Consider the following 17,373-nt stretch of genomic DNA (forward strand, 5'->3'; position numbering starts at 1 on the left):
AGCAGAGTCCAGCAATTTAAGCTCATTTATCAGCATTAATATTCTTCCAGCATTACTGAAATGTGCAGTATCTTTAGAGCACATTCATTGTGTTTGTCTGATGACAGATGACTTATTTTGTGCTAATAGGTACCATTTTTTCCTCCCTCACCTTATATTTATAATGTCTCTATGTATTTATTAACAGTTGGAGAAATCAAATTCAGAATAAATGCAAGAAGGGAAATAATCAACAATCTTGACCCCCATTGTTAACTTTTTAAATTTTTCTTTCTGTGTTTCATATCTTTTAATATTATTAGCAGTATTTTATCTGATTTACAAGCTATTATACTTAATTGCTTCATAACATTTAATGTTAATGGGTAACATTACTTGAGATACCTTTGGATATTTAGAGTATTCCACAGCTCCCCACTTAAAAGCTCTGCTCTAGATAATATCTCAGAAGTGTTATTCTTCCTTTTTAAATTGTTCCTTGAGACTAAATTAAACTAAGTCAGAGTTGAGGCAGTTTTTAAAGACTATGGGTATTTACTGGCAAATTAATTTTCTAAACTTTAATGAATTTAAATATCCATTATCAATGTGATAGGACATATTTCCAGTCAACTTTTAAAATATTATTATAGTAAAGTATATAAGTAGAAATAATTTGTGACCTCTTCATTTTACTTATATAGTCTTCAAGTTCTATCCATGTTGTATCACATGCCAGAATTTATTTCTTTGTGAGGCTGAATCATAGTCCATTATAGGTATATTCCACATTTTGTTGATTATCTGTATATATATATATATATATATATATATATATATATATATATATATATAAATTTGAATTGTTCACCTTTGTTGTGAATGATACTGTCTTGGACATTGCATGCAAATAGTGAGTCTTCTTTCCCCTATTCTTCAGTTGTTTAGAAGTAGAATTGCTAGATCACACAATAATTCCATGACTGCTTTTGAGGAATCACTAAGTTGTTTTCCACAAATGCTTGTACCATTTTATACACACTCAGCAGTATCATAAGGGTTTTTGTTTCATCCTTGCCACCACTTGTTACCTTGATTTTGTTTTGTTTTAATGACACCATTCCTCAGTAATGTATTGTAGAAGGAGCTGCGGGCTGCGTTCCTGCTGCCCAGCTCCCAGTCCGCCTGGCTAGTTTATGCCCCAAAATAACAACACACAAACTGTATTCATATAAACACTGCTTTGCCCGTTTCTATTAATGTGTGTAGCACCACAAGGTGGTGACTTATCTTGCCTAACCCATATTTAATAATCTGTGTAGCACCAGTCTTACCGGGAAAGATTCAGCATGTCTGACCTGGCAGCTTGCTTCATGGCGTCTGCCTCACTTCCTCTTCCTCCCAGCATTCTGTTCTGTTTACTCCACCCACCTATGTTCTAACCTATCAGGCCAAGCGTTTCTTTATTAACCAATGACCTTCCTCCATCAATGTATAAAGTACCAATTCGTTATAACTTTGATTTGCATTTCCCTAATGACCAGTCTTCATGTTCTCATAACACACTTGTTAATCGTTGTAAAAACTTCTATTCAAATCTACATTTAGGTTTTTGGTTGGCTGGTTTTGGTTTTGAGACAGTAGTATTATGTAATAATACATATTGTGAGTTCAGGCTGGCCTTGAATTTACTATTCCCCGCCTCAACCTGGTTTTATACATTTTTGTGAATCTTGATTGATTTGATAAATTACAGTTATTAATATAATTTTGTTTTTATCGATTACAAGCAAAGTAGCTTCATCTTAATTTTTCTTCTTGCTTTAAGTCTATTAGTATCCATTGTCTTCCTATCTGCTTGATTTTGAAGATTATCTTACATTATATTTCATTTGTTTGAGTTAATTTGTATTTTGAGTTAATTTTGTTAGAAAATATACTTTCTATGCATATTATATACTATTTTTGAAAATGATCAAGCCAGGCAGTAATTAAGCATGAATATTAAAGTTTATTGGTTTAAATTGCTGAAATGCTTCTGTACTTTTTCCCTCACTTTTGCCAGAGTCTGTCTGGCACATAAGGATCCAGTTAGATAGGTTATTTATTGTTCTAGGTAGCATATTCTTAATAATATGGATTTACTTTAAATGATATGTATTCTGTTTAGAGATTTTTAAAAATCTTTGTCCTGTTGATTTATAAACATTATTTGCATGGTAGGCTAAATAATTTTTATTTTAATGTGAAAAAGGAAAAATAAACAGATACTGTCTGGATGCAAAAAAGTTTTTTGCAACTTGTCTATAAAACAAGCATGTCATAAAATAGTGCATGATTGATTGTGTTTATTGATACATTCGAAAGAACAGGTCTTCTTAACCATAGACACTGACATTATAAATTGATGTCATAATTATTACTGAAGTAGTCATAGGACAGTTTCATTACTTAACCAACTAAAGTAATACCTTAATAATTTTCCCACTTATTAATATATGGAGAAATATATTTACCTTTATGGTACAACTTTCTGTTTGTTTCTCTTTTATTTGATTTTTTTTCCTGATTTTTTGTCATTGATGATTTTAGCCCACAGAAGCTGTTTGTCCCTCCTCTCCCACTGTCCCTGTGACCCCTGCCCTGCCAGTCCCTGCTGAGAGTACTGTCGTCCTGCCCACCGCACTACAGGTTTTTATTGGTTTCTTTTTTATTTATAAACATTTAATTTGCTTTCAATGTTTTATTTGTATTCTTTTAAAACTGTTGAAGTATTTTTTTTCATTAGGTATATTAATTTGCTTTTACTTCCATTGGGATTTAAGATAACTTCAACATTAGCTATTTTATTTGGTACAAAAATGGAGTGCATTCTGAGCTAATCATATTAAACTTTTGGAGATTTATTAACATGCCTTTGTGCTTGTTACTATGTTCAAAGTAAGTTATATTTTTGTTTTTATAAACTTGTCTGATTTATGGATTTAGTGGTCCTGCTCTTTTGCCAGATCTATTCTTTGCTATGGCACTGTTTCTCATGCAGATTTGTCTTTGGAAGTATTCAGTCTTTTGTTGTTTGTTTAAATCCCATGATCTGCATTTATTGAGGTAGATTGTATCTCAATTACATGAAAGCTCCTGTTCTAGATACAGAGCCTTGTGTAGTCCTTGTTGACCTTGTTCTAGTCCTCCTGCTGCCACTTCCTGAGGGTTGTGGAATATATGTGTGACATAATGCTCTGTCTTCATAACTTATGTCAGTACTGCTCCAAAATAAAACCTACTTTTTCCTTTCTTTCTTTCTTTCTTTTTTTTTTTTTTTTTTTTTTTTTTTGTTGGTTTGGTTTGGTTTGGTTTTTCGATACAGGGTTTCCTCTGTCTAGCCCTGGCTGTTTTAGAACTGGCTTTGTAGACCAGGCTGGCCTTGAATTCACAGAAATCCACCTGCCTCTGCCTCCCAAGCACTGGGATTAAAGGCATGAGCTACCACTGCCCGACACACTATTTTTTTAGTTTATGGAACAGTAAGAAAAAAGAAAATTGTAGACATATGTCAGCGAATTTGATAATTTTTTTATTTTTAGAATCTTATTCATTGGAAGGAGTAATTTGTTGACATTTTATTGCCCTTGCAACACAGTTAATTCAGTCAAATTAATAGTAAGTATAGTTAATGATCTTTTGTTTGAGAGTTTCCAGTATCGCTCATAATATGACTTAATATGTTCATAGATATATTTGCTGAAATTGATCAGTGACATAAATCTAGGTAGCTGGACGTTGTGTGTGTAAGAATATAATTGCAGCTTCAGACAAGCCCCTTTTGAGAGGGAAATGAGAACAATTGTGGTCACTCACATTTTAGTGCTTCCCTTAGGCTAAAAACTAAAAATCAAAGTAGCTGTACTAAGATTCTAGGAGAAACCTTCAGTAGTATAGTGAACCAAACGGATTGTAATGACTGAGTTATACTAATGTTGCAATTTCCAGGTCCTTAACTTTTGTGGAAATTGTTAAGAATTCAGTCATTATGAAGCCATCATGAATTGAATATGTAAATCTAGATATACATTATTTTTATATTGTGACGAGTGAGCAGTCAACAATTTAAAGTTGCTATAACATGGTAAAGATAAATGTGTTTTTACATATCTAGTGGTATAACATTTTTCCAAAGAAGATTTGAAAGCTTATTTCACTTGCTCCTTTTTTTTAAGAATTATTTTTATTATTATGTATGCAATGTTCTGCCTGCATGTATGCCAGCAGGCCAGAAGAGGGCACCAGATCTCATGACAAATGGTTGTGAGCCATTTGGTTACTGGGAATTGGACTCAGGACCTCTGGAAGATCAGCCTGTGCTCTTAACCTCTGAGCCATCTCTCCAGCCCATTCCTTCTACTTTTCTTGGTAAAATAGTTTTGAAATTTTGTACAAGTCTCTGTTTTCAACTGGGAGCTTGCCTCCTTCAGGTTTCTTTGTTAACTCAATGTCCCTAAGTTAGCACTCTGCTAGTAAATTGTTGAAATGTTCATAGTTTATAGCCTTGGAGTTAAAAAAATAAAAGTTTATAAGTCAGTATGAGTTGTTTTCAACTCATTCCCACCACTCACTGCTGTGTAACTGGTAAGTTTACTTCATAGTGATGAAGTCTGTTTTCTAATCTGCATTACTAGAGTAGTGGTAGTTCTGACTTGAGAGGTTCTGCAGTGATTAGAAGCCTAACTAAGATAAGAGCTATGGCTCTGACTCCTGACTTCATTTCCCAGCTAGAGAGAATAGGTGCTACCTGCACAGCATCTTTGCACATAGGCCCCTTATATTATCTGCCTAACTTTTTTTTTGAGAGGGAGGGAGAGAGAGAGAGAGAGAAAGAGAGAAAGAGAGGGAACGAACAAATGATGTAGTAATAAGGAGCAGCGGGGCTGCGTCCCCAGCACCCCGGCCGCCTACACGGCTAGCTTATGCCCCGAAATAATTACAGGGACACTGTATTCTTTTAAACACTGCTTGGCCCATTTCTATCTAGCCTCTTCTAGGCTAATTCTCACATATTAATTTAGCCCATTTCTAATCATCTTCATAGCACCGCTAGGTGCGCTTACCAGGAAGATTCTAGCCTATGTCCATCCTGGGTCGGAGCTTCATCGCGTGTGTCCGCCTGGGAGCGGAACATGGCCTCTCTGAGGCGTCTGCTCCCGAGAGGAGAGCTGTCGAGTCTGAGCTCACTTCCTCTTCCTCCCAGCATTCTGTTCTGTTTACTCCTCCCACCTATGTTTTAACCTATGAGGGCCAGCCAAGCAGTTTCTTTATTTTTTTAACCAATGACCTTCCTCCATCAAAATGAATAAATTTAAAAGTCTGTGAGAGTGCTGCTGGCTCACACTTTTAATCCCAGCACTGAGGAGGCAGAGGCAGATAGATCTTTGTGAGTTCATAGCCAGCATGGTCCTACATAGAACAACCAAACCTACATAGAAACTATGTCTCAAAACACAAAAAAATTCAATGAAACTACACATATAAGAAAAGGAATAACCACTACTGATGTCCTAGATGACAGTGATACATGCTATGAGAAAAGCTCATTTTTCAAAATAAGTATTATCCCCATTATGTTTATTGTAAAATTGATAGAACTTATATATTGTTTCCAGATAAATTCTAAAACATATTCTTTTAAGGAATGTGTAACTTGGGCAGAAAAAGTGACTCAACAATTAAAAGCAGGTATTTCTTTTATAGAAGACCCAAGTTCAGTTCCCAGCACTGAGGTCAGATGACATTAATTTCAGCTCTAAGGGATTTGACACTCCCTTCTGGCCTCTACAGGCACCTGATTCACAAACACACACACCTTAAAATTAAATTACATCTTCATTGTTTAACCTTCATCAGAGAAGTTTCTTCTTGCAGATGGGATTTAGCACAGAGATCCACAACTGGACAGTGTGCAGTGAGAGACCATGAAGCACTCAGCTCTAAATGGAGGTTGAGGCTCGGGGATCAATGCCAAAAAGGGAGCAGAAAAATTTTTAAGCTAGAAGTGATAAGTGGCTCATGACAGTCTTCTAGACAGAATAGGGCTGGTGCACATAGAATTCAGAGACTGACATCATGCACATTCAAGCCAGATAAAATTCCAGCAGAGAGAAGGGGAAGTAGGCATGGACTCACAGCCCTCACCACAAAGCTGTTTGCAGTTGTTACCTGCTGAGAGAGAGAAAATCAGTTTTCCCCAATGTAGTGACACTGGGTATATTAACCACACTCAGGGGTAGGTCCCATGCTCAGGAGTAGTTGACTAACACAAAATGGTCTCCACTGATTTTTATTGTTTTGGTTTAGTGGTTTTTGTTTTTGTTTTTTTAGGAGGGGTCTTTATTTTGTTTTCTGGGGCTATGGCTTTTTATTCTGTTCTGTTTTGTTTGGGGAGAGAGTAAAAACATGAAGTTGGATAGGTAGTGAGGTGGGAGGATCTGGGAAAAGAACTTGGGGAGGGGAAAGAATATGATCAAAATATAACATGAAAAAATTTTAGATACTTTAAAAATGTAATAATAAAAAATAAATCTTTAAAAGAATGTATAAGTCAGGCTTGCCCTTTTAAATGGTACTTTATTTTTAGAGGAATCAGTATTTAAAGAAATAGAAGTCAGGGCTACTGTTACTGTGATAAAACACCATAACTAAAGGCAAGTTGGGAAGGAAAGGGTTTGTTTGGCTTATACATCCACATCATGGTCCATCACTGAAAGAAGTCAGGGCAGGAACCTGGAGGTGGGAGCTGATGCAGAGGCTGTGGAAGGATGCTGCTTACTGACTTGCTGCCTGTGGCTTTCTCATTCTGTGTTCTTTTTTATTGTCCATTTTTAAATTGTTTTTATTGCGTTATATATTTTTTCTTTGCTTCCCTCCCTTCCTCCTCCCTCTGCTTCTACCCTCTCCCATGATCCCTTTGCTCCTGGTTTATTCAGGAGGTCTTGTCTTTTTCTACTTCCCATGTAAATTAGATCCATGTATGTCCCTGTATTCTTATAGAACCCAGGACCACTAGCCCAGGGAGTCCCTATCCATACCCCTATCAATCACTAATTAAGAAAATGCCATATGGACTTTCCTACAGCCCCATCTAAAGGAGGTATTTTTTTTTTAACTGCTGTTCCTTCCTCTCGGATGACTTTATTTTTTGTTGTATTGACATAAAACTTTTCAGCACAGAAACAGAAGGTAAAAGATTCAGAGTTTAGTCCTATCTTTGTAACACAAACAGGTTACACTTTCTGACTGTTATACTCCCTTTATCTGTAAGGGAGAGATTACACCACCACATTTCCCAGTAAGTCTGAGGGTCAGGCAAATAATGCCCAAAGAAAGAAAGATAGTAGATGGATGATTTTTTAAGACTGTCAAACAGACACAGTGGTGCATTCCTTTAATACTAACACTGGGGAGGCAGAGGTAGGCAGATCCCCGTGAGTTCAGAGCCAGCCTGGTTTACATAATAAGTCCTAGACAGATCAGAAAACCACAAATAACGAAGACACCTTATATTGTCTTTCTTTTTTGTGGAATGCTTTTATATTTTACAATATTTTATATTGATCATGTCATATGAACTTCATTTAAGCTGACTACAAATGGTGCAGGGCAAGATACATTGAATAACTACCTAAAATTAATAAAACATCATGAACTTAATAGTCTGATCTAAACCCACCACCGTTTTGTCACACTCATTTCTAGACATGTGATAGTCGAAGAAATTCCTCGATCTTTCAGAGCTCCATTTTTCCCCACATGAAATTCAAGTATATGATAATATGATTCTTTCTCTAGGGATACAGCCATTCATCTTTATGATTCTAGCTTTATAATCCAGAGGCATGTTTCTGCTGTAGAGTAGGTGCTTTAGACTTATTTATGTCAGCTTGAAACACTATTCTACGATTAAAGCTTGGACAGAATGCTTTTGCCCTAGTGCACTCTTGGATGTTCTAGAATGTGTTTCCTCCCTCTCTGTTGCTCTCTCTCACTCTCCTCTCCCCTCCCACTCTTTTTTCTCTTCCCCCTTCCATATTTGTGGTATACTTGGGGCGGGGGGATGTCTCTTGGTACTCAGACACACTCTTCACACACAATAAGTTGGTTTCATTCTCTTTTTTGGTAATTGTTCCAATCATACATATTAATATCCTTCCTCATCTGAGATTTGTTTGACTTTCTGCAGTTCCATTTACACTCAAATATGGTCAAAAAATACTAAGTAGAAAATTCTAGAAGCCACTGACTCATAAATTTAAATAACTTTTATTCCAAGATAGGATTATACTTGTTTTATTTTGTTTCTAATTACTATTCATTTATTTCGGTGACTGGTTTAGAAATTAAACCTTCATAGGTATGTATATACACACACACTACATTATTACTATCCAGTGTTTCAAATACCTGTGCAACATCTTGAGAGATATTCACTGTGGATCAGGGGGACTTACGTATATAATAATACTATAATTGACTTCCTGCCAGAACCTAAGACTGTAGAGGAGGAAAGTTAGCCATTAATTTCTTTATTGAATGAGAGCCTTTCCAGTTTGCAATACAACAGAGTATTGAGTCTTAAATTATTGGACCAGTTATTTTTTTATGAGTAATCTTAAATAAAATAGCATGTATGCAGTTATCTGGATTAATTTTTTGGTAATTGTATATTGGCACTTGACTGAAGTTCCTTTATTCTCTTGCTTTCTAGATTTTTGTTATTATATCCGTTTGTATTTTCAAATAACTTCAGGTTTATAAAGTTGCAAAGTGTACAAAGATGTTTCATACTTTTACCTAGATCCTCTAGTTGTTAATACTTGCACTTAATTTTATTCACTTTATAATTTCTCTTAACTATATATTATCATCATCACCGTTATTAATTAGTTCTGTAAATTTTTGTTATTTAGTATAGCAGCAGTCACTACCAGATACTTTATTGATGATGAAATAGATCAGTAGAATGAACTTTTCTTTAACTGTTACTGTTAAATGGTCCAATTCATTCCTGACTTGTCAGTTCCTTTTTCTAGACTATCTTTGCCATTGTACTACCCTTTTCCCTAGCTGCTAAATGATTTACAGGATTTTCTCTTCCAAGTTGAAACATACAGTGCCATGTGTGTTAATAAATAATAATAGATAAGCATGTATGTAATGTCCTACTGTTTATATTTCCTTTATATTACTTCCGGACCCTCATACAGTCCTCTCTTGGGTAAAGAGTTTGAATATTCATTGAGGTTACTATAGGCAAATATGACAAAATAACTGTGAGATAGAGATCTTGGACCGGATCTTGACAGAAAGTGTCTTTTGAAGTGAGATATAGGAAGTGAGTTTTTCTTTTCCCACCTAAAATAATAAGAAAACAGAAAACAGGGACTACCTTGGCCAACATACAACCTTGAAAAACTTAACAGGATAAAAGGTAATGTGGAATGAGAGACCTTGCTTACAAGGAAGCAACAAGCACTCAGAAGAAAGTGTGAAATTTATTTTAGGTATTTAGTGCAACTTGAAAAACTAGTTTATTTTCTATAGCTACATTTTCTGCCTTCTGTCAGAAGCGCCCTTCCCTTTATCTTTGCTGGTAGTGCTGGTGCTATGATACTGTATCTGTCTGTAGTGTGTATATATCTTCAGGTCACGCATTGTTTTCCTCCCTTCATTCCCGTTACTATAAATTGGAAAAATATAAAATACTATTTCAACAAATACCATGTTTTATCTTGATAGAAAATTTTATGTGGGTAAATAATTTATGTACCCATAAATGTTTTCATTTCCTTCCTACTGCTATCACTTAGATATTTTACCATTACTTTAGGTGCCTGAACTTGAAGTAATCAGACCATTTTGCCACTTGAACTTTATGTCTGTAAGCTCTTATTTCAAATGACCTTTTATGACATTTTTTATAATTATGTGTTTAATAATAAAATATAATATGATGAAATAAATTCATAGAGCTGGTCAAAAAAAAAAAGGAAAAGAGCCTAAGATTGGCAGAAGGATCAGACCCATTCATCCACTCACTCAGATACCCCATAAAAACACTAAACTGGAAGCCATAATGTATACACAGAGGACCTGGTTTGCAGACACTTCAGGCCCTGTGAGTTCATATGAGCTTTGCTCGTGCTGATCTAGAGGGCTTTGTTTTCATGGTATCCTCCATCCCTCTGGCTCATCTCTTTCTGCCTCATCTTCTGTCAGAATCTCTGAGCCCCAAGGGAGAGATTTGATGGAAATACCCCATTTAGCACTGAGTGTTCCAAGATCTCTGACTCTCTGTTATGTCATGACGTATTTTAAATCAATAGGGTTTCTAATGTCATGATAGATTTATCTACCACGTGCTAGTTGATTTAAATTTGTAATTAATTCTTAGTACAAATATTCATGTTTTTTTCTTCCAGTTTCATGTTTCTTGAGATTTCCCTTCAGATATGGTACTCTAAATTTTGCCTTTATCTATAGGCAATTTATTCTGCATTGTTTGTTTTCAGTAAATATAAGATTTTGTTGTTGTATGTACATGTTTCAATATTTATAAATTATTGGAATAAAAAAGCATCCAGAATGATGATGAATTGTTGCTGACAGGTAACATTGTAATAATTATAAAAAAATTATGGGAATTAGGTTTCCTTAAAAACCTACCCATTGCATGATTGATACAGATAAGTAGAGGGAACCAGGTGGCTTTCTTTCCATAGTGGTTGAAGAACATAATTTCTTCTTTAACTTTAAAATGCCTATTCTTTCTTCTCTAAAATCCTTAGACAGAACCCAGTGAAGCTCTATATGAGTATGGTAAAAATGGTCAGTAATCTCATTATGCCACTGAGAAGTGAGTCATTTCAACTGTCTGTAAAATCTCAAATGTCTCTAAGTTTTGCTTAGTAATAGTTTACAGGTAGAATCTTTATCATGTTTAATGTCACTAAATTGTCAAAGATAGATAACTTATATAGGGTTGAACATGTAGGAGTTCACATCATCTTTGTAGATAATGAAATACTACCAATTTATTTTGAACTATTCTTATACGTGTAGTCCAATCTGAAACTGTTGTACTTATTTATTTTATTATATGATGTATGCTCATAAGTAGTTGACTGACAATAGTGTATCATTTATTTATTTATTTTATTATATGATATATGCTCATAAGTAGTTGACTGACAATAGTGTATTATTTGGATGCTGTTTTTATCTCAGGCTGCTCTTGAGCTTGAGATTCTCCACCTCAGCCTTGTGGGGGAATTGCAAGCATGTGTCTCCTCACTGGCTCAAATATTCACATTTTAAAGTAACCTACAAAGTTGGGCATGGTGGTTTATACTTGTAATTCTAGCATTTGGAAGGCTGAGGCAAGAGCATTGCTTTGAGTTTGAGGCCGGCCAGGGCTACATAAAGAAATCTACCCGTGGGCTATACTGTTCAACATTGCCTCAAAACAACAAAAATTTAAATTTAAGTGCAGAAATAAAAAGCCAATTTATTTATTTAGAAGAAAACTGTTTTGTGCTATATATTGCTTCTATACAACTTTGCTATGTAGTTTCATTTTTTTCCAAAATCATTGTTTCTCTGTAGCCCTGACTGCCCTGGCCTTGAACTCAGAGATCCCGCTGCCTCTGCTGGCATTAAAGGTGTTAGCCATCACCACCTGGCTGCTGTGTAATTCTCTAGGGAATTAATATTAGCATGTAAGCATCTCTCTGAAAGTCTGTTTAAAGGACAGTTGTTGTTTGTTTGATTTAGCACTCTTATAAAGAAATCTTAAATATTCTGAAAAAAATAATGTTGAAATATAAAAAGAATTTATCATTTCTGGTTTATTTTTCACTTGATAGTTAATTTTGTTCCTTAGTATCATCAAAGGAAAAAAAACAAAACTTAAGAAGAAACCAGGTTGTTGGTGTTTTTTTCCTTTCATTTCAAAGTTAAATTGATGCTCATTACAAATTATTTTGTGGCTGGTCTTAGAATAACAGCAAAAGAGCAGGAATTTCAGCCCAAAATAATCTAGGTCTTAACATAGAAAAATATTCTAATTTTCCTCAAATTTGTGACTGATTTCTCTGTGTGGCAGATAGTATGTTGTTTGTTTGAGGGGATTATATTTTTCATTTGGCAGATTTTTTTTCTAGGGTAATAAAATGATTCGAATCTTTGTGGGATCCCTGGAAAAAAGTAACCTGATTTCCTTGCAAAGTAGTTTTGTTTTGTTTGTTTTACTAAAGAATACTACTTGGGTTAGAGAAGATTGTGGTGAGGGTCTTCACCAATCTTAAATTTGCACCTGTTTTCATAGCAGTAGACTTTTAGGGGCTGGAGAGATGACTCTATTGTTAAAGTACATGCCATGCAAGACTGGGAACAGAGTTCAGATCCCCAGAGCCCATGAAAATTGTGGTGGGTGTACATCCTACCCGTAATTTGGGCCCTCTGAATTTCATAGGCAGAAAAGGAGATGTGGAGGAAGAATCCCTAGAGCAGGCTAGGTAGCTGTAGACAGGCACAGCAGTGAGCACAGTGAGAACATGAGAACATGAGGTGGGATAGCAGTGGAGGACGACTCCAGACATTAGCTTCAGGCCTCCACATGCATGTGTTCACACATTTGTCACTCATGCAACGTGTACAAACACATTCAAGAAAATAGAGAAAGGGAAACTGAATAATACCATCTTATTTCTCAAAAGAAAACCTAGTTAGAAATGTTCATATCTCATTTTCCCTCACTTGGCTGTACTGCTTAATGTATCTCACTTGAATGTATCTTTTTACATGTAGAAGGCTCAACTAAAACAGTAACTTTAGAAATAGCCAGCCAGTGAAATCCAGTGCCTGTGAGATTGCATCAGAAGTATCACAAGTTCAAGCTGAAACTGGACTAAAGAACAATACCTTAAAAAACAAACCAATTAACAGTCAGTCTTTGTTAAGCCGTTAGTATTTGGAGCATGGTAATGTAACTTGTTGGTTTCTTTGTTACACTAACACCTTACAACTCTTTCTTTACAGGCAAACCCTCCTCCAGTGCTGGTCAACACAGACAGCTTGGAGACACCAACTTATGTAAGTTCTATCCCATCACCAGAGTTAACTAATTTTGCCTTTTTTGTTGTTGAAGTTGATGTACTCAAGACTTTCTGCCACTGCAAACCTGATGATGATGGTACGCACTTGTAGTTCTGGCCTTTGGATAAGTAGGAGTGCAAGGACAGCCTGAGTTGCATAGTGAGTGTAAGGCTAGCCTGGGCTACATTAGAGCCCATCTGAAAAAAAAATTGTTTCTACTAGTATACAGAATATCTATAATTGGTAGTAAATAAAGCCATACTATCTTGTTTTGGTTGAGTTACTATAGTAAATGAAACAATACTACCTTGTTTTAGGTTTACACAAAGCAGAAATGGTAAAATTAAAAATTTATGTTTTAATTTTGAGTTTATTAATAACTTTCACTAAATGTTTTTACATACTGAATAATTTAGAGGATGGCTTATGTTTATTTTAATTTCATGTGTATGAGTATTTGACTGGATGCATGGCTCTGCACCCTATGTGTACAGTGCTGGTGGAGGCCAGAGGGTGCCAGATCCCCGTGGGGCTAGAATTACAAATAGTTGCCTCTGTGGGAGGCCTCCATGGGAAATGAAGCTAAGAGCTTCTGGAAGGGTAGTCAGCGATCATTGGAGGAGAGTGGGCTGAGACAGGGTTTCTCTGTGTAACAGCTCTACCTGTCCTGTTCCAGAACTAGCTCTATATACCCAGCTGGCCTCGAACTCACAGAGATCTGCCTGTCTCTGCCTCCTGAGTGCCGGGATTAAAGGCGTGCACCACCACCACCACCCAACAGCCAGCCAGTGATGTTAACTGCTGAGCCATCTCTCTAGACCAACTCAATAGTTTTGTGTAGCTATTGTAGTATATATATTGTATTATAAGTAATGCTTATCACAGTAATTTTAGAATTTTAATTACATGATTGTTTTTAATAAGATAGATTATATATATAATTAGTTTTAACTCTAATTTTAAATTGATTAGTTTTTTCTCTAAACTTACTTTCTTAAATAGCCAGAGCAATAGTATAATTTAATACTTTCATTTGAAAGAAAAATGGCTTTGGAGGCAAATAGCTTATTTGGAACCTATGCATTAAATAGAAGTAGTACTAATCTTTCAGTTGGGCTCGTTTTTAATAGTGTGCCATTTTTATAAACTTAAGAAATCCTTTTACCCATTTTTAAAAAATTCATAGTTAATTTTCAGACTGTTCTCTCTGTATTTGTTTAAATATTAATATGGTATATTTGGAGGTTTTGAAAAAGACTTGATGGCCAACCCAAAAGAGCTGTTCATCACTGTTCAAAAGTCTTCCTTTCTTCAGTGTTATCTCTCATGGTGATAGTGAATACTTGAACTTTGCACTTTAGAGACTGTTTCTAACATTTATATCTTTGGTGGGAGGCAGGGGTGGGATGGATGTATGCATACATGGAAAACAGAAGACAGTTTGCAGAATTAGAAGAGTCATTTTATCCCTTTTACTATAAGGGTCCAGGCAGTTGAACAACAGGCCGTCAGCCTTGGCAGCAAGTATCTACCTACTGAATCATCTCTCTAGTCCAGAAATTTGTGCTTTTGTTAATATGAATACTTGGCACACTTTCTCTAGTTATTTTTCTTGAAGTATGTTTTTTAAGCATATAATCAGTGATTATTTTTAAACTCTTTTAGCAAGTAGACTATAAAATCTAACAGAAAGTTACAGTTTCATAAAGGAAATAAATGCTGTAGGAGAATATTCCATTAATATCTCTTAGCAGGCTGAGAATTATTACAAGTAGGCACTGTAAAGGCAAAATTTTCTCTGTCCTTTTTGTAAAGGTATAGGGAAGAAACAATCTTGTAAATCAATAACTATAAGAGGCCATCCTTTAGGTAATAAAGAAGGCAAAGGAATTCTAGAGTGTAGAGGGCCCATTGGCTGAATCATCTTATTAACAGCTCTTAGATCTGTTACCATTCTCCATTTTCTAGATTTCTTTTTAACAACAAATATAAGAGATTTCAAGGGCTGGTTGATTCTTCAATATGCTAAACATCTAGCTGCTCCTGTACCAGCTGTTCTAAAACCTTCAGTTTCTCTACTGTTAAAAGTCATTGCTTTAACCCGTACAGGTTTGTCTGTCAACCATTTTAAAGGTAGGACTGTTGGTCCTTTGAAATAGCAGCTGTTGTGCCCTGTTCTTGTACAACCTGAATGGTCAGTGACTCTTCTTTATAAAACATTGTAATATTTTTCCCAGAAACATACATTAATTTATGGTTTGTTTCTAAGATTGGGGGGATGTTAATATAAGTATTTCTTTGCTGTTAGAAATCACATGCCCACAAATTCATTGCTATGTTAGCCACATAAGCTTTTATTCCTCTCTGTTTTTCTGGTCCTATACATTCAACCCATCTCGCGTTCTGCTTTACCTGACATGGAGTTCAATCCCTAAAAACAAGCATTTACATCCTGAAGAGGCCAGTTTGGACACCAAGATTCTGATGAAATTATTGCCATATCCACACCTGTATCTGTCAGGCCTTCAGTGACAACATCATTTATTCATATTTTCAATTCTAGTCTTAGGTCATTTATAGAAGTTTGCCAAAATACTCGCTTTATGGTTTCTCCTGAGTTTTTGTTCTCTTTTCTATAGCTGTTCTGTTAAACAGAGCAGTATGGTTTCTTACAATAGGCATTAGGTTCTTTAATTGCTCTGGAAAGGAGTGTCCCTTACGATGGCAGGAAATGACTGAACCAGATTTGGAAACTCAGTTTCCTGACAACAGAGGATTACCTTGAATATTCCTCGTTGACCTACATTCATCAGTCCATTGTCTGCCTTAGCCACATCATCTGCACAATCTAAAAGGGAGGGGCATTCTAAATGAATTATTCTTAGAAAAAACATTGTTTTTAGGAATGCCCTGTGTCCAGTCCCTTTTAAGGTGACCTAGTTTACCAAAATGATAACATTTGACATTTTGATTTTTTCTCAAACCTCTGGAAATCGCCTCTCCTATCCATACATGCATCATGGTCATGAGATTCAGTATTAATTGATATCTTGAATCCATTCCTCCAAAGGTTCTGACCTTGTCTTTAACAGCCTAATTATCTTTCGACATAAAGAATCGGCATTTTCAAAAGCCAGAGGTTCAGTTATTATTTGTCTAGCTTCTGAATTTGGTATTATTCTATTTACTGCTGATGTCAGTGTAAGAAATGTGTGAAGTTTCTTTTGGGCCCTGTGTGACTTTAGTAAATGATTCCAGCTTCTTTCCTACTTCTTCAGTGCTATTCTAAGCATTCAAAGCAGCTGCTTGGCATAAAGTCAGTATGTGACATCATATAGAGATTGCCTTTCTATAGTAGCATTATTTTCTTCTCTAAGATTTTGATCTTGGGAAATTTCCATACCTCTGTCTTTACTCTGTTGTTCCATTATCTTAGCCTCTTCTCTGAACCAGCTACTCCATTGTAATTGTGGACCAGGCTCTAAAACAGCTTTAACCAACTCTATACAGTCATTAGGAATAATTCTGTTACCGACTGACCACAAGTTTAACATTTACTTCACAAAAGGTGAATGCATGCCATATGAGTCTATTGCTTCCTTGAATCTCCTTAAATTTAGCATTAGCACACAGGTCTTACTCTTACCATTTTAAGGTTGGTTGTTTGAAAACCTTAGGCTATTCTTCTCTATTTTTAAAATGCAACATTGAAATTGGTTCTCCATTAAATTCTTCTGTCTGGATTTGAATGTCTCTGTGATCTGTTTTATTAGGTTTTTCTAAGGCCTGTATCTTAGCACTCAGATTAAAGAACTTCTTTAGTGATAAAACAAAAATTATAGTGCTGATAATGTTTACAATTGACATTACCTAAATCCCATCTAAATTAGTTATCCTCTCTTTGAATTTTTTCCAGTTTTCAAACTGTCTAGCATATAATCATACAGAGACCAAAATCCCTCCTTTGTAATGTTTTTTTTTTTTCCCCCATTTTTTAGTTTGGGGAAAAACTCTCTTAACTGATTCCTCCCTTTAAGAATTCCCACTGTCTTTCCAAGTCTGCCTACAGTGTAGATGAAGATGTGAGGTTTATTGCTACTACATAGAACAGTAAAAGCCTGACTGCTTTTCAAGGCAGTTATGTAGTTTGGCAGCAGCTCGAGAAAGGGGTTCAGGGAGAGGCTGCCAGGAGAGAAAAAAACCTAGCCAATAGGGTGGTGACTCCGGCTGCATGTAGTTTAAGCCTGTGCT

At 35.6% G+C, this 17,373-nt stretch overlaps 1 protein-coding gene across 21 annotated transcripts in view; it reads left to right on the top strand.

Annotated features, from left to right (window-relative positions):
- Positions 1-17,373, top strand: part of Dlg1 (discs large MAGUK scaffold protein 1) — a 190,771-nt gene that overhangs the window by 95,481 nt on the left and 77,917 nt on the right. For 12 of the 21 annotated variants that reach the window (XM_041673109.1, XM_041673111.1, XM_041673112.1 and 9 more), the window contains 2 exons: positions 2,572-2,670; positions 13,066-13,119. In XM_041673109.1, coding sequence (XP_041529043.1) covers positions 2,572-2,670; positions 13,066-13,119 — 153 coding nt within the window. The remainder of the gene's footprint in view (positions 1-2,571; positions 2,671-13,065; positions 13,120-17,373) is intronic. The other 9 variants (XM_041673116.1, XM_041673119.1, XM_041673120.1 and 6 more) reach the window with 1 other exon arrangement.

This window comes from Microtus oregoni, unplaced genomic scaffold, assembly GCF_018167655.1.
Source record: "Microtus oregoni isolate MIOR12 unplaced genomic scaffold, Mior012 000023F_ref0000262, whole genome shotgun sequence".
Taxonomy (NCBI): Eukaryota; Metazoa; Chordata; class Mammalia; order Rodentia; family Cricetidae; genus Microtus; species Microtus oregoni.